Source organism: Galeopterus variegatus, unplaced genomic scaffold, assembly GCF_000696425.1.
Source record: "Galeopterus variegatus unplaced genomic scaffold, G_variegatus-3.0.2 Scaffold2137, whole genome shotgun sequence".
NCBI classification, from domain to species: domain Eukaryota; kingdom Metazoa; phylum Chordata; class Mammalia; order Dermoptera; family Cynocephalidae; genus Galeopterus; species Galeopterus variegatus.
Window position 1 is genome coordinate 95496 of NW_007728248.1, and position 26228 is coordinate 121723.

Below are 26228 nucleotides of genomic sequence, written 5' to 3' on the forward strand. Positions count from 1 at the left end.
GATCAGAATAAGTGTATCCAAGAGAAAGGGCATGTTTAACAAACTATACCTATACCTGTATCCAGATTGTGGATTATAAGACTAAGAATGTATAATTTCTGAATCTGAACTATTACTCAGCTCGTATACCTGGAATATGTGGAAATAATAAATAAATAAATAATAATGAACCATCAAAAGGAGGACAAACTTTTTCCCGAAAGTTTCTATGGCTCAATGCTACCCTAGTTAATTCTAGCAATATTTGGCCCTAAAACAAACCACTTTATAAAGTGTAGAGTGTGCCTACCATGTACAAAACACTGTACTAGAAGGCTTAAATAAGCAACTTGACTGAACATAAAACAGAAGGATGGTAGCTGATAATGTCACCCTCTTAAGAAATCAAAGCCAATTTATAAGATTAATTATTTGTGAGAATCAAAATAATGCATAAAAGTGGTCACCTCAGCACTTAGAACAAATGAAATTTATAGCAAGTTCTTAAAAAGAATACAAGTCACATTTTGGCATCAGAAATTTGACTTTCCACTCTTTAGAACACCTAAGGAAAACATGTTTTAAATTTTTACTACAAGTAATGACTGATAACAGGCAATTTTGTCTTATAACAGAAAATGTTACATGAAGAACTCTGAAATGCACACTTATAAGCCCAAATTCTCATGTGTGTGTGTGTGTGTGACAGCAGGGCTGAGAGAGACCTCATTTATTCATCTGGCGCATGCTCATTGGGAGATTTTGGTCATGTGGATTGGGCATGTAGATTGGACAGCACAAGTGAAAAATGGTATGAGCAATGACCTTAGTGAGTTTAAGAAGCCAAGAATAAGGAAAGAGATATACGATATTTTGATAAGCACCTCTGGTACACTATCCAGAAAGAGAAAACATTTTCAGGCATTTAGAAACAGAACAACGGGTCTCAGGAGAGGTGAAACGGTGGCATTTACTATTGAGGCTCTAATTTTTTTATTCTTATATAGCAAACTCATTCAGGTATCCAGTTTCACAATTTGCTGAATAATTAGGTTGCGTTTTTAAAACTCCAAATGAAGACTCCCTTTTTATGAGTTTTTCTACTGAATCTGGTAAAGCCAAGTATAAAAGTCTATGTTCTTGGATATAACAAAAATTGATAAAACATGAAAAGAACAATAATTATTTTCTCCTACATGCTTTCCTGGGTACTCCAAACTGAGTTTCCCTCTTATGCCCCTTCTCCTTAATGTGTGTTCCATCATAAATTCACCTGTGTGATGAGACCACTGCATTTCAGTGAGAATTCATTCATAAGGCCAAAAGCTGAATTGTCTGATGGACATGGCCTTGGTGCTCTTTATATTAACATCTACTATGGAAACTTCCAGGGACCCAGGACATTATAAAATTTTAAGAAAGAAATGACACCAGATGTAGCAACAGCTGAAAACACTCTCATAAGTCCACTAGTTAAAATGTTAAAATCTCCATTCACCAACAGTAAGAACTGAAGGAAGGAACATCACAAAGGCCCAAGAAATCAGATTAATAATTGTGAAGAACTAGTAACTCCTTTTTCCAGGTAACAAATCACTCCAATGTGAACTTTCTAACAGAAGAAAAAGAAAGAATAAAATAAAAAAGATGTCACAAAATGCCCTTCCTTTTCCTAATTTTTCAAAATAAGGTCAATAATATCTGACCTTAGAAAATTACAATAAAAAATGACAATTCTAAAGTTTCCTCAGGGTTTCCTCTAATATAAAGGTTTGCAGTCCTTCCCTTTCCTTTGCTACAAATGCGATTGTGCAGCAGTGCATAACAACACAAAAGTCTCAAAATTATGAAAACATCTAGCAGTGAAAGCCTGTAGCTCAGGGACTTCATACACTTGTCAATAACTTCATTCAAAAGCACAATGTATAAAGTAATACTAAGGAAAAAAACCACAAAGTTAGGCCTCTTTTAGGTTTATATTGAAGAGGTGGGCTCAGAAAATAAATTTTAGGAACAGTAATGCATTTTGTCAGTTTGTAAGTCAATTTAAAATATATACTCATCACTTACTTATCTAGCAATTGAAAAACTAGTTTGTAAATTCCTCCTCTTTTTGCTGTTCACTTTTGGACCTCCCTATAGCTTGTTAGCACCTCTAGTAGAAGATTGTAAAGAAAGAGTAAAACCAAAATAAATCAATATGGTATTGCTACTGACTATGTATGATAAGTGAGGCCACATTTTTTTTTTTCCTTTTTGTCTCTTTTTTTGTGTCCGGCAACAGATCGCAACCCTCAGTGTCGCGCCTGTACCGGACCGGGACCGGCAACGCGATCGCAAACCTCGTTGCTGCGCCCGCACCTCGCTCAGCCAGTGAGCAGGAACCGGTCTGTATGTGGGATCCGAACCCTTGGCGGGAGCGCCGCCGCGCTCCCAAGCGGCACACTGTAGCAGTGCGCCACCGGGCCGGCCCAGTGAGGCCACATTTTAACAGTGACTTGATTATTTATTATACTGGACTTCACTTTCCCATGAACTTGCTGTTACTTTTATGTTATTTACATCATTTTCGTCCTTTTCATTTGAGCTGGGATCGATGAAAAAGCAATAGGATTCATGATATATTTTTAAAAATTAAATACTACTTTATGATATTCCAGTGTCCTGATTTATAAACTCCCATTGGAGCTAGCCTTTAAAATAATGGGTAGTAGAATTGTAGTACTTGATAACATACATTAAAATATCCACATCAATAGTTTGTCTGTCCAAAATGGGACATGGATCTGTACCAAAGGATATGGCTTTTCCCTTGCATTAATTTTTTTCTCCCTAAAAACCACTAGACACAAATATCACCAAACTCTGATAAACTCCCATCAATCCCAACATGACTCCCAAAGCATTACACTGGAGAGGGTGCTCCACAAAAACAAGTTATTTTTTGGCTAAAGTAATAGCTTATCAGCTACTCTGTTTTTAACTAGTTATAAGGCCTGGGGCCTTTCAGCAAATGAAAACTCCATCAGGGAGACAGATCCCAGCTCTTCTCTGGATGGGCATTATAAAGCCAGTAGAATTCAAAAGGGTTCCTGAGGACTCTTCCCAGAGCCCTGAGGGGACCTAGTAGGGAAGCAGCTTTTATCATCCACAGAGAGAAAGACTGTGATGGCTGATACACACAGAGTAGCCCTGGGTGAGTTCACAGATATGAGCGTGACATTATTCTGGCGTGGCTGTAGTAATATCTATTGGGAGGTAGGAGAGGTCATGAATGTATGATGTGGGAATGAGGGTGTGGCAAGTGAGAAAAGAAGAGAACCTGTCCCAGAGGGGGACAATCCACTTGGTATAATGTCTGCTTCACATGTAAAACCTGCTTATGGTGCTCAGATGCTCAGTGGTTGTTCATCATTTCTCTCTCATTTCAACATGAACAGGTCTGGATAAAGGTATAAGTCTTACAAGACTCTGTGGTAAGTAGCAATAGTTCTCTAAAATACCATATTTCTTCTTTTGTCAGATATCATGGCATAAAGATTATTATTATTTAATAATGTCACAATGCTTTATTTAGACTCAGAAGCATATTTTTAGGTGCTTAACAATCATTAGCAAATACATAGTGGACATTTTAAGATTTCCATTACATAGCATTCCTTTAAAATGAAAAATTGCCCATCAAAGAGATTACAAGAAACTTCTGTATAAAGGAACTAAAAAGTGGGCTAAATTAAATTGCTTGCTTTTAGACAACAGCAGGCATAGCAATAGGTAGGTGCTTTAACTTCCATTTTCCTTATACTTGGGTTTTTAAAGATTATAATCCATTACAAATTTCAAAGATAATCGAAGCCTTTAAAAGATCTGAGAAATAAAAGTAGAAATCAGGTTTAAAAAATAGAACAAGAAAAAATGATCATTTCTGGGTCGGCTTTGGATGATGTCATCATAGGTTCTAAATGTAATAGCTAAGCAGTGTATACTTACTCTTCCTGCCCATGTGACCTCTAACATCAATTTGGGCAAAACAAGTAACATTTCAATAATTTTTTGGTTGAGCAATGAGATTCAGCAGCAAAAGATTAAAGAGAGTTTAGAGTGCCAATGATGAAACGACGTGACAGCGTGTGTGTGCGCGTGTGTGAGTGTGTATGTGAGTGTGTGAGCGCGCACGCGCACGCGTGGGGGGCCGAGGGGAGGAGGCATGAAAACTAACTCTTCCAGCACACACCCCTTTTGCTACTACAAGGGCATCCAGCAATCACATTTGCAATAGTAAAAATGCTGAAGAATCCCACAGTCTCTTTTCTTCCACAATCATCCCTATCCTCTCCTACAAAGCCTTTTCTCCTTTATTGGTGCCAGGAAATTCTTCAGGGGTTAAAATGGGGAAGTGCAGCCACTACCATTGTTGCAATAAATAAATGAATGAACCAGAACGAACCAGCAATCCATCCCTGAGAAGCAAGTACCTTATTTTCTACAATTATATACACTAGCCAGCAACCATGTATTTTTTTTAAAATTGTGTTTTATCTTTTGATGTGTATGTATACATTACAGACACACATGCATCTATACAAAAAAGGAGCACAGTGCCCTGCATACACATATATCCATACCTTAAAAATTTTTTTAGCATTATTTATTTCAATGAAAAGACAAGTATCTTTTAAAAAATTGGATATGCTAGCAACTTCATCTCAAAGGCCTTATATTTTGCACATACAGCATATACAAATAAATACACACACACATACACACACACACACAAAGGTTTTTTTTCCCCCCATGCCATAGACAATGCTAAAATATCTGAGATCAGGTTGCTATGCCAACAAGATTTTTTCTAAAATGAATAAAATTATTAGGAGGGAGAAAATACTCTTGACTCCTTTCCTCCCATCCATGAAGCCGAGAGAGGCTCAGGGAGGGCGAGAGGCTGCCAGATGGGGAGGAGGGGAAGGAAGGGAAGGTGGGTAGAGGGGTGTTTGCTTACCAAAGATGCTGATTTGATCGTGGCAAAGCGCTCTCTGTTCCGGTAGTGGAGGGCCTGGCTCTGAACTGACGGGGTAGGCCGCGGCTCAGGCCTGGGATCGCCGTGGCCCGCCTCATCCCTTATGAATACATGATCCTGCAGAAATGGATAAAAACAAGGAGAAAGTCCAGCTGTGCTCTTTCCTCGCCGGCTGCCTCTCTCTCACCCCTCTTTCTGCACAAGCACTGCTGTTTGAAATGCATAGTTTAGCTCTCTGCTAGTCCCCGCAGCTCCCACGGTACAAAATGAATAAGCAACACATTGCAGCCTTCAGTTAGGAATGTCAGCTGATCGCTAGTGGGATGCCTTCTGAATCCCTGGCAGGCTTTTTCTTTACCTCCAGAATTACATATATGCAAAAGAAAAAAAGAATAGAAAAAACAATGCAATGTACAGACTCCTTAGAACAGTTTGCTTAAAACGCTGTAACCAAATAATTCCTTTAAAAATGTCATGTCCATGTCTAGCAGGGAGGATGCTGGTGGCTTTTAACATAAAAGCGAGCCTCCGCCTCATTCCCTTGAAAGATCTGCTTTCTCAATTGAATTTTATTTGAGATCTGTTCGGTAGGATCATCGTTCTGCCTAGAATCAGTGTAGGCTTGTGCTGGACTGCCTCTCTATCTTGTGCTGGAAAGATTCAGCAGTCACTGAGGGATCCTGCTTTCCAGTCATGATCGTACACAGTTCTAGCACCTTCTCTCTACAGCTTCTGAAAGGATTTTTTTTTTAGATTTAAAGAGACAGGCATACAATTTTAACCAAATGATACGTTCACAAATTCTTCCTCAACTCAGCATCAGTATGGTCATGAGAGTGAGTAAAGCTGGAATTTAATGTCCTTGACTGATTTAATCAAACCTATGCTTCTTGATAGGCAAAGATGATTAATCTTATTCTAACGCCCGGTGAAAAAATAACATTCCCTGGAAGGATCATAATGGTTGTTTCCTAAATGCAACTGAAATGACTTTTAAAGGGGAAAATGCTTTCAAAGGACGATGCTCCCCTCTGTAAAAGATGAAGTGGTCAGTCAGCAAGTAGGTCTAACCCTTCAGAAAACAAAAAAGAGACTATAGTAATTAGTGGCTCAAAAACATATACAACTATGGGGGATTTTTAAATAGTACATGCTCAGGATGGGGAAGGAGAAATTAATTCCTTATTTCCCTAGGGTTTTAGGAGAATCCATTTGTTCAGAAGTCAGTTTTGCATTTTGTTCATGACTACTTGAAATTTTTTAAATTGCTTTTTCCTTCATCAGAAAATAAGAATTAAGGAGGTTTAGAAAATACAAAATTTTATTATAGTCTAAAATTTTGATAAGTCAAAACATATATATTCCTTGAGGGAAATTAAAATTTACATCCAGATTTTTACGGAAAAGCCAAGATCCAAAATTAAATTTATCATTAGACTGATTTACTTTTTTGTTTCATAAATTTAAAATGTTTCAATGTGTTGGTAAGGTATCTACCATTATTACATTTATGTTTAGAAATTTTTAAAAAATTTATGTATTGTAGTCTCTAATGAACTCGCCACTGAGGGCATATACACCAAATTCAAGGGATGTTCTGCATCTGTATTGTCCAGTACAATAGCCACTAGCCATGTGTGGCTATTTTAATTAAAACTAATTAAAATGAAATAAAACATAAAATTCAGTTCCTAAGTCACACCAGCTATATTTCAAGTGCTCAAAGCTACAGTAAGTGGCTACGACATTGGACAGTGCAGACATAGAACGTTTTCATCATTGCAGAAAGTTCTATTAGGCCATGCTATAGGTAAAAAATGCATCTCTTAACCCATGCTTTTGAAACTTATAAGAAAATGCTTGAAGGGTCAGTGAAAATTATTCTACATTATTTCCTGGGAAATCTGAGCTTTTATTTCACAGGGAAAAGAGAGATTAGGTGTGTGATTGGGATTCATATACTAGGTTTTAGGCTCTAAAGAGGAAGGCACTGGGATCTGCTATCATTTACATTACTATATATTTATTAATGAATTATATTTATGTCTGAAACTGAACTTAATACCACAGTCCCAGAAAAGTAAGAAGCTTTTAAATGCTAGCAAATAAGAAGAGATACACTAAGTATAGGTCTGCGGTTTTATAGTAGGTCTTAAGTCACAGTTTTAGTGAGTATTAGTGGGCTGACGTATTAAGTACCTTGATTGAGAGGGAGACCTCAAATATGCGGCAGTGACTAAATTTCAAATTGTAATAACTGATATACAAAGACAAAAAGTGATACTAGAATCCATGTTGTCCTCATAACAGATCAGAACAAAATATATTCATATACAAATATGTATAACTTTTCATTTTTTTAATCTCTGATAAAAATTAACACTTTGGGTTTAAGACCCTGCATATCAAATTAAAAGTCACATTATATTTTCTAAGTATATTAAACTTAAAGAAATTGGAATACAATGGAAAAGTTAAATCTCAAAATCACATTGACTTTAGTTGATACATAAGTAGTTAAATAACCCACTAAGGCATATTTTAAAAATAATGCTATTTTAGAAGTTAGTGTGAAGAATAGACTCAAAATTTTAATGTATATAATTCTTTGTTTTCCCCTAGAAGTTTTTTCTTTTATAAAAGAATTCTTAGTTTTCCAGAACAGCTTCATAACAGAGATTACTATCACTAAAAGTCTTTAAATATTATGCAAGAGACCACAAAATGGGACAAAATTTTAGTCTAATAGTGGATATCCATTTCAAATGTATTAGGAAATTAATTTTTAAATATTCAGTTTCATTACATAAAACAGGTTCAAAACTCCACAGACAGCTTTAATGAAGCAATTTAAAAAAACCTCAAAATGGGGGGAATGTGACTTGAGAGAGAAGTAAGCCTGAACAAATTCAAGTATCAGCTTCATTGGACGTATTTGTTGATTATATTGCCCCTTCAAGTACCAGTCCCTTTGAAAATGACCACTATACCTGGCTCCCAGACTTTGTGAACTGCATACATCTTAAAAATAATAATGGAAAGTGTCAATTTGCTATTTTATGCAGTTAGGCACTGGATGCAGATTATTTCCAAATGATGAGAGGGCCAACATCTTTGAAAAATGATTTTAGGAGATTAAGAACAAATACCACATTCTACTTTACTAAGACAAAATACATGGCTTGGTTACAATTTATCTTTAAAAAATCATCCAGGAACCAAAAAAAAAAAAAAAAAAAAAAAACTCCTTGAAATATCAGTATGATTGGGACCAGTTTTAAGTAAACCTATGTTAACCTGGTAAATTTGCAATATTCTTTCATTGTAAAAAATAAACTTCTTCAGATTAAAAAAGAAGCTGTCATAATGTTTGTTCAAAATCTTTAGTAAAAAGAATTTAACTTTTGTACAATGTACCGAAGTATGTGAAATATGAGGCACAAATTTTACAATTCTACCCTGGACAAGGGGTTTTACTTTTATTTAGAAGTTTTTTCCCTAAGTGTCTGACTGTTACACTTCTGAAATGAAGATTCATGGTGCAGTCACTTGTCTAGAGTTTCTAAATTAACTCAAGTTTGCTCCTGGAAGCCACTCCTCTGGACTCTGCTGTGTTTGGGTTTACCTTTATCACAGAACTCATCACACTTACTTGTCTGTCTCTGCATGAGACTGTGGGCTTTTTGAAGGCAAACTAAATGTGGTTTGAAAAATCTCAATCTTCCCAGCACCTGGCATAGTGCTTGATACTTAGTAGGCATTCAGTAAATGTTTGCTGAATAAACAAGCTCAAGAATATAGGCCTGAGGAGATTTTGAGAAAATGACATTTTCTCTTGGATTATTTAACAGAATTCAAATTTGTATTTCATAAAAACCTGCCACTCTGTACTCTAAGAAAGTGATGAAATAGTGACACACACAAGTACACCTTTACGCAGCTGGTGGTGGGGGGCAGTGTATCTAAAAATGGCTTTTATCTGGTGATGAGAAGGCTTTTTACAGACTCCCACACTTTTCACGCTGTAGAGAAGGGATCAGCAAACCCACCACCTCTTCTGTTTGGTTCATTTCAAAATTATTAAATCACTGTTGAAGCTGGTGTAACTATCAAAAGCTGGGGTAGAAGAAAGGGAGGAGAAGACGGAAAAGGATCTCTTAACCTGGAAGGACAGTTAGGGAGAAAAGATGACTAGCAGAAGCCTGCAGATAAAAACACTACTGCAGGGAGGTGTTGTATGACTGCTCTGTTGAAGAAACATTACCTTCATATATTAATTTACTTTAACTTTGCCAAATGTGAGTTGAAGAGTCAAAGAACCTACCCCTGTGCTATAGGAAAATAGAAAGGCCACTGAAGCAAGTGAAAATTAAACTAGAACATCCTATCCCCTCAAGGACATTTTTTTACTTCCATGAAAATGGTGAAAGCTGTTTTCTTCTTTTTTTTTCTTTAAAGAAAAGGGCGGGGAGGGGAGGTGGGCAGGAGAAAAGAACTAACATTGACTAATAGGAAGGGCCAAGTAAACTTTTATGAGTTAGGGTAGAATGATTTTTAAGAAATATTTTCTGTAAATAATCCCTAAAAAGTGGCCATTATGACTGGAGTTCATTAGGCATACCTAAAATAACATTGATTAAAGAACAATGCTTTTAATATATTAAAGCCTTATGGTCTATACTAATCAAAGGCAGCAACAGGCAAAGGTAATTGATTTTACACTTTAACAAATAAAAGTATATCTTTTAACTGACAAATTTTAAAAATAGACTTTGTTGCTTAGGACAGTATGAAAATCTGTTTTCTAATGCAGTATACACAATGATTTTAAGGAGTAGGATGGGTGACAACAAAGAAACTAATCTGAATTAAAAATTTGCCCTGTAGTCACTTGTGAATAATCAAGAATAGAGGTATAGAGTCGTGTCCTGTAAAGATCCACCTTCAATTTAATCAACAAAACATTTATTGAGTGCTTACTCTGTAACAGACACTCTGCTAGGTGGTAGGTGAAGAGAGAGGTCCTGAGGAGCTACCAATCTAGAGATATGGCAATACTCTTGTTACTGGAAAAAGCAGCGTGGCAGCACTAACAAGGGGAAAGGAAATAAGTACTTAAAGTTTATTTTGAGGCTGGCTGGTTAGCTCACTTGGGGGAGCATGGTGCTGGTGACACCAAGGTCAAGGGTTCAGATCCCCATATTGGCTTTTAGGCTTAGATTAGGATACCCTCAGGGCCTGGGAAAGACCAGAGTAGAGACAAGGACTGAGAGAAAGAAGTAACCTAAAATTCTGTCAGAAAAATTTACAGCATCCCACTTTACACTTTAGGAGCTTGATCTGTGATAGAACTGTCCTGCTAAAATCAGGGAATCTTCATTATGGGGTACAGGACAGTTAATTGCAAATCAAGCTCTCACTAGTTACACCTGGCTTTTCAAAGTGAGTTTACTTCCTGTATGAAATGGTAATCTGTTTCAGATGTATGATTTAACTAATTTAGGACATGTCTTCTTGATTACAACAACCAAGGGGGACAAAAAATTTCCTCACCTTTATTCTTATATTTTGGCATTTATTAAGCATGTTCTCATTGTCTTGGATATTATTGTTGGACAAACTCTATTCATTTAGCTCCTTCAAACTATAAAGATAATATCTAAAATTATTTAACCCTTTTAATGCATTATGTTCAATGAACCAGAATAGCACGATGTTTAATATTTGGGAATTAATTTATTTCCTGTGGGCTTTTTTTTTTTTTTTTTCTTCTTAGTTTCTTAAAGGGAAAAAGGCTAATAACCATTCAGTGGCAAACTGCTGTTCCTTCAGAACAAGGAAGTGAATGAGAATGAAAATGTAATCCCAGGGAAATAGAGAGTCATCCCATAATTAGACTGGGCACTATGTCGAGAGGCAGCAAAAAATTACTTGTCCCTGCTGTGCCAGGCACTATTCTAGGTATTGGGGATATGGTGCCAAACAAGGCAGGCATAGTCCTGACATAATGGAATCTACATTCTAGTCACAAAATAATAAATTAATACTTACTATCATTTATATAATTGCAAGTATTAAGAAGAAAATAAAGTAGGATAATGAGATAATGGTTACACTATTGTTCATCATATGATAATTTAATGATATATAGGCTTTTCTAAGATTCTGGACATGAACCCAGGAAACACAGGTAAATGTTCATAAAACAATATTGGTTGCTTGTTTCTAAATCTTTGTGGTCACAAATGATGATAGATTCAGAAATGCACCTTGCAGATCCCCCTTTAAGGAAGGACTTGCTGCCCCAGCAGCTTGGGAGTGCTGTTGGCAGTTGTCTTTGGCTGTCAGCTCCTTTAGGGATTGCCTCGGCTGCACAGAGCAGCCTCATTCAAGTTTATACCCTTCCTAGGTTGCCCATATTCAACAACTGATTTAGGTGGGGGTATCACGGCCCAGATATTTCTGCCCAGCTTGGACAACTCTGAAGGGCCGTTTTGGCTCCGGAGCTCCCTATGGGGTTGGTTGAGGCTGCTGTTGGGCCTGAATTTTGCTCAGCTTTGTCCTCTGCCCAGTGCTGCTTCCTTCTCCTCCCTCCCACAAGTGAACTTCCTAATATGAAGAAAAAAAAAAAAAAATCCTGCAGGGCTACCCTGTCCCAGCTCTGCATCCTGGAAAATCCAACCTGTGACACATATGTTATCCATACCTACACGTAATAGAGTGTAGTTGCCATCCCATCTGCATGGAGAAGGGACTAACTGGGGCAGTGGCTTTCAGAAAAAAACCCTTCTTCAAGGCAAATCTTAAGTGGAATCCAAATATATCACATAGAAGATAAAAGTAGACCTTGCCGGGGTGACACTGTGGGTAAGAACTACTTCTTTAAAGATTACAAGAATAGAAGCACAGAATTTTAGACCTGGAAGGGACCTGAGAAGTTTTAATTTTAAGACTTCTTTTTAAAAAATTTTAATTTTACAGATGGAGAAACGGAGGCCCAGAGAGGTTTGTGACTTATCCAAAGTAAAATAAAACGAACAGTGGCAGATAGAGCTATATGCTAGTTTACTCATCCTACAGTCCAGTATATAAAATTTTCTGTTGAGAGTTTAAGATCCTATTTTATTTATATTCCCAACTGAAAAAGTTTTAGGAACTTGAGTAAACCAATAAATATAAAGTTTCTGAATAACTTTTTATTTCTATTGTGGTTAAAGATCACATATTCTAAAGCTCAGGTATGGGGACTAAATGGATTTCATGAAGAATTACCATATTTAACATTAAGTTTTGATATATATTCTATTTTCATAGCCTGCTTATATTTTCAAGTTAACTCATTCAAAGTTTTACTTGCAAATGTGTTTCAATTCCCTTCCATTACATTTTCTTTATAGATTTCATCACAAAATAAAAATACATCATATAACAAATTCTTCCTGACATGTATTTTTTTGTGGATCACACACAACTTCCTTCTATTTCAGAATGTTAATTATATCTATTCTTCTTAAATGATTACATCAGGGAGAGAAAAGTATTAAAAGACCCATATTATCACAATATAGGTCTACAACAGAACACCAAAATTAAAATTAAAACCCCCAGTGAGTTCTAGACCAGGGTCTTGTATCTTGCTGATTATGCAAATAGTATCTTTCGTCTAATTCTGAGTGCTCACCTGAGAAGGCCTGGATTACAAAGATCCAGCTGAATTCCTCTTTTTTTGTTCCCTATACCCACGGAGCCTCAGAGGTAATAGAAAGGAAAGAGCCAGACATGTCAGCAACCATGATGATATAGTTCCCTCTAAAAAGAGAGCCCAGAAAAACGTTCTTTTCTACTTTTCAAATACATGACCACTTGCTTGTGTCCCAAAGGAAGACGACTAGCAATGCTGAACTCTTTGTAGATTCCTGCATCTGATATCCCTCCTTTCCTCAGACTGCTTCCATGGCTTCCTGATAATCTGGGTCGTTACTACCTCTCTGGTCCCAATTCACTGTTCACATAGCTCACCAAGCTCTAACCTCTCTGGCCTTTTTCCTCTTCCTTGAACATACAAAGCTCGTTGCTGTCTCAGGGCCTTTGTACTTATTGCTTTCTGATTCACCCCCACCTCTCACCCCAAGCTAGCTGGCTTCTACTTGTCTTTGAAGTTTTAGCTTAAATAACACTTCATCAGGTAGGCTTTCCATTACTCCCTGCTAGATTAAGTCCCTATTTTACTCAGAACAAGTTTCATTATTAATTACATAGTTATTTGTGTGATTATTTGCTTAATCTCCCCCACAGATAACAAACTCTGTGAAGGTACCATGTCTGTTTTATTTCCTCTGCATCTACAGGGTCTACCATAGTTCCTGGCACATAGCAGAGGGACCAATAAATATTTGCTTGAATAAATGAATAAGTTCATCAGTTCCAGAAAAAAAAAAAAAGTGTATCCATACTCTATTCATGACTGGGCACTAATATATTTTCTCCTGCCCTCCTTCTTTCCTGTTCAATTTCTTTTCCTACCAAGAAAAAAGCACAACCAATAGAAGTCTAAGTGAAAAAATTCTTAAACATGCGTTCTCACTGGAATTACAATGTGATCACTGCCACTCATTAAAATAAGTATATATATTCCTCACATATACCTAATAAGGAAAAAATTGTAAGGGATCCTTTTCTATAATTCTGTACTAACTGGATTGTTTACCTAAGGTGTCTCAAAACACTTGTGGAGAATTCCTAAATGGAAATATTGATAATTCTATAAAATATTCATCTGATAGAAATTGCTTTGAAAGAAGCTTTGCAATTTTTTTCATAAAGTATTTCAACTTATGAATCATGATAGGCTTGTATGAAATGAGAATCTTTAACTGGAAAAGTAAACCAAAATAAAAACCAGACATACTCATTCAAAAGTCAGAATATTCAAGCTGGCAGAGAGCTAGCTTTAGAAGAATTGTAAACAATAAATCCAAGAAAAAGCAGAGAAGAGTAGAAACTGTTTCAAAACAAATAGTATGCTGAGAATATAGATTAAGAAACATACTTCTGGGCCGAGCCCGTGGCGCACTCCGGAGAGTGCGGCGCTGGGAGCGCGCGCTGGGAGCGCGGTGGCGCTCCCGCCGCGGGTTCAGATCCTATATAGGGATGGCAGCCCGTGCGCTCACTGGTTGAGCGCGGTGTGGCCGGTCTCAAAAAGGACAAAAAAAAAAAAAAAAAAAAAAAAAAAAAAAAAAAAAAGAAACATACTTCTGAAAAAGCATACTTCTAAGCAGGAATGATCAACAGCTTATGCTCAGGAAGCTTTGAAGGTCTGCAGTAATAAGGTTATTGGTTTAGAGAAGGACTTACTGGATTCTTTGACTTGAAGATTTATAGATTTATTTACTTTTATTTATTGATGGTGAACATCACAGAAACGAGAGAGGAAGATGAAGAAACAGGTGCAGACGTAGCCTGCATAGTTCTTCATTCTTTTCTACTGTAAGCAAATGGTCAAGTGCTAGGTTTAGTTCCACATTTCAGTTGCAAAAAGGTAACTTAAATGTCTGGAAGCTCAGGGACCCGAGCTGGCTTCGTGATGATTGACAAAGCCTAGCGCTGTGAAGGGTACAATGAAACCTACCTTCTTGTGCACCACAGAGGAGCTGGAATTTATTGTGCTTTCATCATCGTGCATCATGACAAGTTCAGAGCTGCTCTCGTCCATGACCTCCTGCATGCTGTTCACACTGCTGCTCTGGCTGCCTGTGCTCACGGACATGCTTGGGATGGAATGGTTGCTGCCCAGGCTGTCCATTTCCCTGCTCAGGCTGGTTCCATGTTCGCTGTCCTATAAAAAAGGGGCACTGGGATTTAAAAAAATGACTGGAGATAAAGCGCCAATCCATTAACTGAGCTATTAAGCATACTCAATTTTGCAGTGCCAAGTTCTGCCAATCCGCAAAGATAAACTTTTTAGGTAGTGGCTCCACTATTCCCCCACCATTTTCAGATGTCTCAAACTCCCTTCTATGCCTTCCCCAGGTGCCATTCTGGCCAAGGGTCATAAGGCTCCACATACTGCTATCCCAAGACTTTCATACACAACTATCATATTATCATATTGCTATTCAGTAAGCAGACTCAGGCCAGGTTAGTAAGAGACCGTCAAGAATAACAAGGTGCTAGAGAAACACTACTGGCCACTGAAAAGGTGACCTTTAGGATATCTGCAAACCCAGCAGTGGTCACTTGAAACTAAAGTAGAGTGGAGAGAGTTTTCAGAGATTTGACAAGCAATATGCTCCTCTGCAAGTCATTACTGAGTAACTTTATATCTAAGCAGGGATATTAATTCTACTGTCCTGGACAGGTAATTAAATTCTGCCTCCCTCAAGCAATTCTATCATGCTTACCTCTGTAATCTTATTAAATATATCTGTTAAATAATACTGGTATTCATTATCACTGGTCCAAAGACTACTATTTGAAAAGTGGTAAAACAATCAGAACATATAATTTATCCATCACAGTGTGATATCTTTTGATATAAGATTAAATAATATAATTAAATCAACTCAGCTACAAATAAACCCTGTTTTCAAAGAACCATACTATACACATACAACTTTAATAAACTGTTACTTAGCCATGGCAATATAAGGAATCACTGGGTAATGCAAAAATGATAGATAATACATTATATTTTTAATAGATTTATTTCCCAATGATTGCATTTCTCTACATGCAATCAAGAGATGTTATGGTTCAATTCAGTTTTTCACTTTTATAATTATTGATAAAATAGCTATGTTTCATTTTCTTTTATAACAAAAAGCTAACACACATTCATTCTTTATCCCTTTCTTCTTTTTTATCCAGTTTGAGAGGAAGAGGATTCCTTTGTCTTGTTCAAGACTAATTCCTGAATACTTTTGTTCTTATCCTATCCGCTTCCTAAGATCCTTCTTCTTTAACTACATCTGTTTCCTCTTTCTTCAATGCCTTTGTCCTGGCTCCCCCTCCTCTGCATATAAATATGAAGAGGGCTGCTCCATATTTATGGACCTCTCTATATGCTGACCTCTCTCACTTTTCCTTCTTGGCCAAATTTCTGAATCTTAAAATAAACTTTTGCTGTCTCCACTTTCTCATCTCCCATTTATTCCACAACCCGTGGTTATCTACTATTCCTAGTATATACCTAGTCCTGTGAAATTGCTTTTATTTAGGTCTTCAAAGATGTCCTAATTGTAAAACCCAATTAACATTTTTTTTGGTCATTGTCTAACTATTGTGCTTCCCTCCTTGAAGCTGTGTACTCTCTTACCATCTGTGATGACTTTATCTCCTAGGTCTCCCTTTTTTTATGTGACATGGGCCCTCTTCCCATTCTCCATCCAGCTCCTTGATTTGCTATCATTCTAAAGCTCTTGACCCCGCAACCAGCTACCCTTGCTGATACCTCCTTCCTGTGTTCTGGGTTTGTGTATCCCAACATACTGCTAGTCATCACCATTCGGGTGTCCCAAACATTGCCTTTATTTTCTACCAGTTCTTTTTAAGTGCTTTGAATGAGAAACCAGGAAGTCATCTCTCCTTTGAAAACTTCCATCTTAATATGCCAGTACAATATGATGCCAGGACCTTAAACTCAATAGCCACAAAACTGAAATCATCTTAAATCTGCTCTTTATTCCTGGTTCTTTTTCTCTGTTCTTGGTATTAACATACTCCTAGCCTCTCAGGCTCAAATGCTTATGGTCACCTCAAACCCTTCCTCATCTGTCACTTTCAGTGAGAAGCTATGTACAAATATAATCAAATCTACCTCTACAATGCTTCTCGAAAAGTGTTCCTTTTTCCCCATTTCATTGATACTGCCCTTATTACTTCTTGCATGGACTACTGTCCAGGATGTTGTCCATTCAAATCCATCTTACACTCCGTTGCCAGGATAATCCTCCTAAAGCACAACACTTTCCTGAGTCTAAAATGCCCTATGCCCATTTGTCAAAAACCACTAACATCATGTCTCCCATGGATTTATGAATCCACCCAGCAAACTTATTTTCCTCCCACTGTGGACCCCCGCGATGGTGACATACTTCTCCAGCACTTTTCATATTTTGCTTTATATCAGTTATTTTACAAATGTCTCTTCTGCGACTCTGCATGTCTTGAGGCAGAGGATGTCAATTATGTCTTTATTTTCGTAGTGCCCAATCCAGAACTTTTTCCCCATAGTAGGCACTCCGTAAGTGCCTGCTGAAATAAACTGTACCTACTTCTTCATCCTCCTGTGACTCATTCAAGGGTCCATTTCGTGTTTCTTGGAAAAGTATTTTTTTCATTTTTCGGTACTGTAGGTTATCTAGCTCACGAACAGCATCTTTTGTCCTTTGTATGAGGTCAATGAGGACACGTAGTGGCCGGTCTCGTCGAACAAAGTCATGCTGATTGAGGAGGAGAAAAAACAAACTGATAAGGATGAAATACAGGTGCAAGATATAGATATAAAAGTAAACAAAGAAGCATAAAACAATTCTACGGATTTTGCAGAAATAACAACATGTGATTTTCATGTCATGTGTCCTCCCATGTTGCAAAAATCTCATAAAGAATAATGCTTTTTTCTTCTTCCTCAAGCCCCACTTTGTGAACTGTCCTAGAGTTTACGTGAGCAGTTTTAAAAAATTGTATATATTTAAGGTATACAATATAATGTTTTGATATACAAAGTCCATCGAAAGATTTGTATTATCTTTCAGTTCTATTTTTCCATGAAGTTTTTGAGTATACTTGTACATATACACATGGTGAAATCATTACTACAGCCAAGCAAATTAACGTATCCATCATCTCACAGTTATATATATTTTTTGTAGCAAAAGTACCTAAAATCTATCTTAGCAAATTTACAGGATACAACACAATATTAACTATAATCCTCATACTGTACTTTAGATCTCTACATTTATTTATTCTATGTTACTGAAACTTTGTATCCTTTGACCTCCATATTTCCATTCCTCATAACCCCAATCACCTTTATACTCTCTATTTCTCTGTATTTGAGTGTGGTTTCTTTTTTTTTTTTTTTTTAGATTTCAAATATAAGTGAGATCATGCAGTATTTTTCTTCCTGTGTCTGGCTTATTTCACTTAGCATGTCCTCTAGTTTCATCCATATTATCATAAACAGCATGATCACCTTTTTAAAGGCTGAATAATACTCCATTGTGTATGCATACCACAATTTCTTTATCCTTTCATCCACCGATGGACACTTGGGTTGTTTCCGTATGTTGGCTATTATGAATAATGCTATGATAAACATGGAGGCACAGATATTTTTATGAAGTGCTAACTTCATTTCCTTTGGGTATATACCCAGTAGTGGGATTGCTGGATCTTATGGTAGTTCTATTTTTAATTTTTTGAGGAACCTCCATAATGTTTTCCACAATGGCTGCACCAGTCTACATTCCTACCAACAGTGTACAAGGATGTACACTTTCTCCACATGTGCCCATGCTTGTTATCTTGTCTTTTTGATATTAGCCATTCTAACACGTATAAGGTGATCTCTCATTGCAGTTTTGATTTGCATTTCCCTGATGATTAGTGGGATTGAGAATCTTTTCATTTGGGAATTCTTGAGGCTTATTTTATCATATAAGTTATCATTAGAACTTCAAATAGTAGCAGGTACGCTTGTACTTTTCAATCCTGAAACTATATAATAAGCAAAGGGATACACAGTACAGTCTATTCTTGTTATAACCTGCCTCAATCCTCCTCCCCACCTCACACTACCCTTTGATAAACAGACTTGTGTATATTTTGTTTTCTATTTCTATGGTCACATAGTGTATGCTTGAAAATACGTCAGCTGTTCAATTTATGCGGAAGTCAGAATTCTGGCAACTTCATTTCTCCTTTAAAGAGTTGTATAACCAGAAATAAGGGAAAGGGGCCTCTCAGGAGTGGAAATAACTGCCCCAAAGTCTGTAAACTCTTCTTGGTATTCTCGGCTTTCACTTTCAATGTGATTGTTAACACATATTCTGGTTTCCTGGTTTCTCAGCCCATAGCAGATTAGAAAGAGGGACTAAAAGTGAGGGAATAAAGGATTGAGAACTATTAGAGGTACAGTTATCTGTTGTAAAAAGAAGTGTCCTTTGTTAGTTCTCTGACAGCCTGACTAGTAGTAGACAGAGAAACTTCATAAGTAACACACCTACCAACCAAACAAATAAAAATGAACAAAGATTTGTGGGCTATTTTGCAAAAGGGCAAATGCTACTTACGTCGCCCCTTTTATGCCCCCAGAGTTCATGAAACACTGCTGTTTCTGAGCCATCATGGACTGAAATTATGTTCACTATGTTCTTTTTAAGAGGGCACAGAAGCACATCACATATTTCAGCAAGATTACTACAGAAAATAGTTAAAAGTGAGAGGAGGAAGTTGTGTTTTTTAAAGGACAAAGTTCAGTTATGTGGAAAATTCACTTATGTAAAATTATAATTTGAAGATATTGGGAAAATGAGATATAATGTAGTGGGCCTTAATATTGGAATGGATTTAATTCCTTTATAATTTAAACAGATATAAAAGAGGAGCAGGACTCTTCTGAGAAAACAATATACACGTCTTGAAGTACTTCTTCATCCTGACTTGCTGTCAGGGGAATTGTGGCTTTTGCTTTTATAAAATATCTCTTCCTCTGCAAAGAGTCCTTTCTGAAAACGAAAGACTATTCCCAGAAGCGAGTGTAGCCTGCACATTTCAAGGATGAGAAAGAAAAGGAGAAAGTAAATCACTTTGCTATTCCAGTGCTTGCAATTATATAAGTGCAAGTCTGTTTTTGGTAAACTTCAAGCTATGACTTAGGATCACATAATTTTAGAGTAGGAATGGTTCTTAGACATTCTTTTTTTCAAGGTGAGGAAATTTAGGCCCTGAGAAGTTAAATGATTTCCCCAGCTAATTAGTGGAAGGACTAGAACTGCAATTTACACTTTTTCAGGGGGGGAGGGGGTGTTTTCTGGTGTTCTAGTACCATAGTCTTCTTTCTAACACAGATTCGATCATGTCATTCATTGTGACAGATACTGTGTGCCACTTATCCCCCATTCCAACCTCTTTTCCTTGCCTTACTTTGCTTTAAGCACCAGAAAGTAAAGGAATTGAACTTAAGCCTTCTTTGCAGTTGCAGATAACAAGGTGCCCAAGTTCTGGCCAATGAAAGATAGGCAGAAGTCCCTAAGGAAGGCTTAGTTTTCTGGAATAAAAAAGCAAGGCACATGAGGAGATGGTGTTTTAACCCTTGCCTTTTCCCTTTCTTCCTGCCTGGAACAAAGCCTTGAGTCCCTGTAAGGTAACAGTCATTTTGTGACAAAGAAGATAAAAGATAAGGATGGTGAAGTAGGAAGACAGAAGGAGCTTGGGTCAGAAGGACATTGTTGAGCTGCTTACAGCTCTGAACTGCTTACACGCCCTCCTTTTCCCATGTCCTGGATTTCTTATTACATGAGATAATTAAACCTGTACCTGTTTAAGCCTTTTTAAAGCTGATATATTCAACATCTTAAAAATATCTCACTGCCTCTTAGATTAAGTCTGACCTTTTACAGCCAGGTTCCTGCTTGTATTTCAAGGTTCAAATCTAGTCACTCCTACTCTTTCTTTCTATCCAAGGCATAGTACATTCTAGATAATGTACATACATTGGAATGTAATAGTACATTCTAGATAATGCACATGCGTTTCACACCAATGTGCCTTTGCTCATGTTCTTCTCTCTGCTTGCAATCCCATCTCCTCTCTGTTCTCCAAACTCCTACAATTAAAAGATGACCAGACCCTTTTAAAAGAATAATCTTATTGTTCTTAAAAATATGTTTACTTTGAACATTCAAATAATACAGAAAAATATATAAGAAAAAATCACCCCAAATTCCACCATCTAGAAATAAATGTTAAATTATGGAATATCATTTTAGATGTCATCTCTCTTTCTTTCTCTCTCAGAACAATACGAGATATCTAGTAATAAATTTACATGAAAATCTTATCGTACATGCTAATTTTAAGTATACCTTAAGTATAAATTAAGGTATGCTTGAATTTAACAGAATTAGAAGAAACTAAAGTAAAATAATTGCATAACTTTAGTTATAATTTCTTCACCAAAAGAGTTATTTGTTCCTAAATGAACTACTAACATTAAGGGAAAAAAGACTATGAAAAACTTTGATAGGAGTTACCTTTGGTTTTTTTTTAAAACTATATATTTCAATTTGAGAAATATTATTGACCATCTACTCTGAAAGATAGGAAAGTTAGTACACTTACATTTCTTTCCTGCCTCTAGTTTTTTCTGGTTACATTATTATTTTTATATTGCCAATGTTTATAACATTTACTTTCTATTCTTTAACCATTTCAATACTTTTTACCTTAGTTCTATATTTAAATGGATTCAGTGTGAAAGTGACATCTTAATGTCAGGAAGAAAATATGAGGAAAAGATGGTTTATTGAAAAATATTTGGGAATAACAAGATAGCCAAGTGGGAAGAAAAAGTTGGATTCTTACTTAATTCCTTATAACGAATTTCTGCATTACTCTTTCTCCCAAAAAGCCCAGAATAAAGAATGTCAAAATAGAAATAGGAAAAATATACTTGAAAGATGTACTATAAATATGGAAAACATAACAACCCAATAAACAACTGGGCAGAGATCACAGAAAAGGCAATAAGAATGTCTTTTCGAAATATGAAAGATGCTCAACCTCTCCCATAATGAGAAATACAAATTAAAACTACAGAAAAAAAAGTTTTTCACTGATCTCACTAGCAAAGTTCAAAAGTTTTGGTACCCATATTTTGTTATTGGGACTGTAAATTAGTGTAACTTCTTTGAATGGCAACTTGGCAATATCTATTTAAAATCCCTGTTCCCTTTGATGAGCAATTCCACTTCTAGGAATTTATTCTTCAGATATCCTTATACAGGTACAAAACGACATATATACATACAAGGATATTCATTTCAGCACAGCTTTTTTTAAAGACACAAAACAAAGTCATTAGCATGTTAAAACAATCACATCAAAAAAAGTATACAGATAAAAATAGCATTCAGCACAGTTTGTAATAGCAAAAGATTGGAAACACCCTAAATGTGTTCATGTGTTGGTTAAACAAGTTGTAGTCACCTGAGAATATTATGGGATCATTATAAAGAATGAGGTAGCTCCGCATAGAGTAATATGGAACAATATCTTAAAGACATTATAAAGGTAAAAAAAAATCAAGGTACAACAGTTTTTATAGTTTGCTACCATTTGTGCAAAAATAAAAATATTTACTTTTACATGCATAAAATATTTCTGGAAGGACATGCAAAAAATTGGTGACAATGGTTGCTAACTCTAGAGAGGGGCCTGGAATGGGAAGATTTACTTTTCACATTCTACTTTCTACTATATTTTTACCCTTTGAAATTTGTATTACTTATTCAAAATGAAGAACGCATAGTCTCTCTAGCCATGTAAAATAAATAAATAAATAAATAAATAAATAAATAAATAAATAAATAAATAAATAAATATTTGGGGGAGGCCAATTAAATTCAGTATTCATCATCAGTCCTTTTACCAGTTTCTCCAGTCCCTAATTCATTCTGCTTTCCTGTCTTCCTTTTTTCCTTCCTCCCACCTTCCTTCTTTCTTTTTCTTCATTTTTGTTTTATCTCTAGATTGGCTGGATTTTATTACTGAGCAATTTTTTAAAGGAAAGCTCAGAAGGGTTGCATTTCCTAAATTTGTGAGGCTCGAAAATGTCAGCTGACTTTACAATTGAAGAGCACCTTGGCTGGGTTACAAATTCTTGGTTTACATTTTCTTTTCCTTCAACTCTGCAAATATTTGTTCTATTGTTTTCTGGGTTAGAGTGTTTTTTTTTTTTTTTTTTTTTTTTTTTTTTTTTTTTGGGGTTAGGGTTTTTTTTTTTTTTTGGGGTTAGGGTTTTTTTTTTTTTTTGTCTTTTTGTCTTTTTCCGTGTCCGGCAACGGATTGCAACCCTCAGTGTTGCCCCCATACCGGACCGGGGACCGGCGACGGGATCGCAACCCTCAGCGTTGCTCCCGCGCCTCGCTCAGCCAGCAAGCGGGAACCGGTCCGTATGTGGGATCCGAACCCTTGGGCGGGAGCGCCGCCGCGCTTCCCAAGCGGCGCACTATCCAGTGCGCCACCGGGCCGGCCCTGGGTTAGAGTGTTTTTGAAGAGGTATGTCTGGAAGATAACTGGTTTTTCCACCCACCCCAAAATAAACTTTTTCGATCTGTTTGTATAAATCTTTCTTTATCCTTAGTGTTCAGGAACTTCACCAAGATATTATTTATTGATAACTAAAGATCAGTTTCACTGTCCCCTCTCTTCAGGGCTCTGCTTAAATGTTATCTCCCTAAAAGGCCTCCCGTAACTCCTTCTCTAAAACAGCAACACCTGTCACTCTTGATCCTTACCGATTTATTCTTCTGCAAAGAGTTTACCACCACCTGGCATTATATCATATTTATTTATTTTCTTACTCCCACATTAGAACATGAGTTCCACAAGGGTAGTGAGTATCTTTTTCTTGTGTATTACTGTATTCTCAGTGTTTAGAATAGTGCTTGACGCATAGTAGACAATCAGTAAATATTTGTTGAATAGATAGTGGGTCCATTTGATTTGGCCTATCAAATCAAATCAAAGAAAGATCTAAATATTTATTTCCAGAAAAGTTTTCTCCTGGTATATCTTTAAATATCTTCTGCTCCATGTGTTTTGTTTTCTTTTTCAGGAATAATAGGTTGGCATATGTAAGATCTCCTTTGTCTTCCACATGTATTATCTACTCAAGAATCACCTTTAGAACTTTTATTTTTTGCACTTAATTTTGTTTTATTTCCTTAAGCCTATCCACCTTTAGAAACGCCCTAAATGGGTTGGTTTACTCTATTAGTTTGTTGCTTAAAATATGATTAACCTATTATTGTTTTTTCTCTTCCATTTCTTTCTTTACCTCTGTGTTACAAAGCTGCGTCTTAACCAACTGCGCTAACCAGACAGTCCCCACTTGCTTTTTATATCCTTTTAATGTCCATAGCCCTACAATTTTATTTTATTTTATTTTTTTTGTCTTTTGTCTTTTTTCCGTGTCCGGCAACGGATCGCAACCCTCAGTGTTGCCCCCGTACCGGACCGGGGACCGGCAACGGGATCGCAAGCCTCGGTGTTGCTCCCGCGCCTCGCTCAGCCAGTGAGCGGGAACCGGTCTACACATGGGATCCGAACCCTCGGACGGGAGCGCCGCCGCGCTTCCCAAGCGGCGCACTATCCAGTGCGCCACCGGGCCGGCCCCATAGCCCTACAATTTTATCATTAAATCCTTGTAATATCTTATTTGAGATTTTCTTCCTCTTAATATTAATACAGCTCAAATTTACTAATTTTTTTCCCCTTCATGGTAGTGCTTTTTGTGTACTATTTTTTTGTTTGTTTTTTTACTCTTTGCCTATTTCAAAGTAATAAAGATATTGTCTTGTGTTTCTGGTGTTTTGTTCTCGTTACTATTTTTCCCTACAGAAATGTGGAGCTGTTGTTAAGGAATGCAAAGTGGGTCACATGTAGAACATGTGACATCTCTGCAACACAGGAGAACAAGGTGGGGCCCTTTGCCCTGTTGCTTCTGTTACCATATTCCTATGGCTGGTTACTCACAAATAGAAAAAACTTACTTTTAATTGGAAAACTAGTTGGATTCAGGAACACTCAAAGCCAGAAAATAACAGCAAAACGTTTACAGAGTTGAAGGAAAAAAACAAAAATGGAAACCAAGAATTTGTGATTGAGGCAAGGTGCTTTTCAGTTATAAAGGCAGCTGACATTTTTAAGCTTTACAAATTTAGGCAATATAACCCTTTTGAGTTTTTCCTAAAAAACGTAGTTTTCTTTTTCCTTTTCCAATCTGTCTTCTTTCTATATTGTATCTGCTAAGACCTCTAGTACTATGCTTAATAGAAGTAATCATAGCTAACATTCTTGTTGTTTTTTACTCCTGATATTTAAGGAAATACTTTTAATATTTCATAGTTGAATATGATGTGTGCTGTAGGTATTTTAAGATAATTCTTTAGGTTAAGGAACTATTATCTTTCATTCCTATTTTGTTAATTTGTACCATGAATGGCACTGGCATTGAATTATCAAATGTATTACTCATATTCACTGAAAAAATTATATATATACATACATGAGTGTGTATAAATTTTTTGAATCCCTTAATGTGGTAAATTACATTAATAGGTTTCATAATGTTGAAGCAATCTTGAATTCTTGAATTAAAATTTATTTGCTCATGAAATAATAAAAAAACTGCTCAGTAACAAAATCTAGCCATTCTAGAGATGAAACAAACAAAAAAGACTGAAAAAACATAAATACATAAAAAAGGTTAAAGAAATATGGATTATCCTGTGCCAAGTAAAAGATATTTACATTGTAAAAGATTACCACATACTACACCAATGTTGATGAAAAACATCACCTATGAATAAAGTCTATAGAAAATATTACATGAAAAGAGATGCTCAAAAATGTGATGTTTAAATCAAATTAATGCAGTTAACATGATAGTCTTCTCACTAACATGTATGACATGATGTTATTTAAATGTCTGCTTTATAGTTATCACATATCTCCACGGCCTGCAGATTTGGCAACAACAACCTAATCAAAAACCCAGAGTTGGCATTTGAACCATTCTCAGACTGTCCTGAGAATACTGTATTAGAGTTCATGCAGATGTTAGTCATAGGAATACTACTATAACGATGAGAGCAAGAAGGAGAAAAATTCTTTGTTATAAGGCAAAAAAGGAGGGGAAGGAAAAAAAAAAGAAAAGATAGGGAAAAAACTATCCGCAGGGAATAGCACGTACATTGCGATAATCTTGCTACTTCTATGCCTCGCTACTATCTCTGGATACATGACAAAGCAGCATATTCTTTTTTTTTTTTTTCCTTTTTTTTGTCTTATTTACTGACCGGTAATGGGATCACAACCCTCAGTGTCACACCCGTACTGGGGACCGGCAACGGGATCGCAACCCTCGGTGTTGCACCCGCACCTCGCTCAGCCAGCGAGCGGGAACCGGTCTCCACATGGGATCCGAACCCTCGGCGGG

The 26228-nt window shown here is 36.5% G+C and overlaps 1 protein-coding gene across 3 annotated transcripts in view; it reads right to left on the reverse strand.

Moving 5' to 3' along the window:
* The window catches only part of TAOK3 (TAO kinase 3), an 87060-nt gene that overhangs the window by 29106 nt on the left and 31726 nt on the right, over positions 1 to 26228 (reverse strand). For all 3 annotated transcript variants that reach the window (XM_008580647.1, XM_008580649.1, XM_008580648.1), the window contains 3 exons: positions 17272 to 17439; positions 14628 to 14834; positions 4982 to 5116 (listed from right to left, as the gene is read on the reverse strand). In XM_008580647.1, the coding sequence (XP_008578869.1) occupies positions 4982 to 5116; positions 14628 to 14834; positions 17272 to 17439 (510 nt within the window). The remainder of the gene's footprint in view (positions 1 to 4981; positions 5117 to 14627; positions 14835 to 17271; positions 17440 to 26228) is intronic.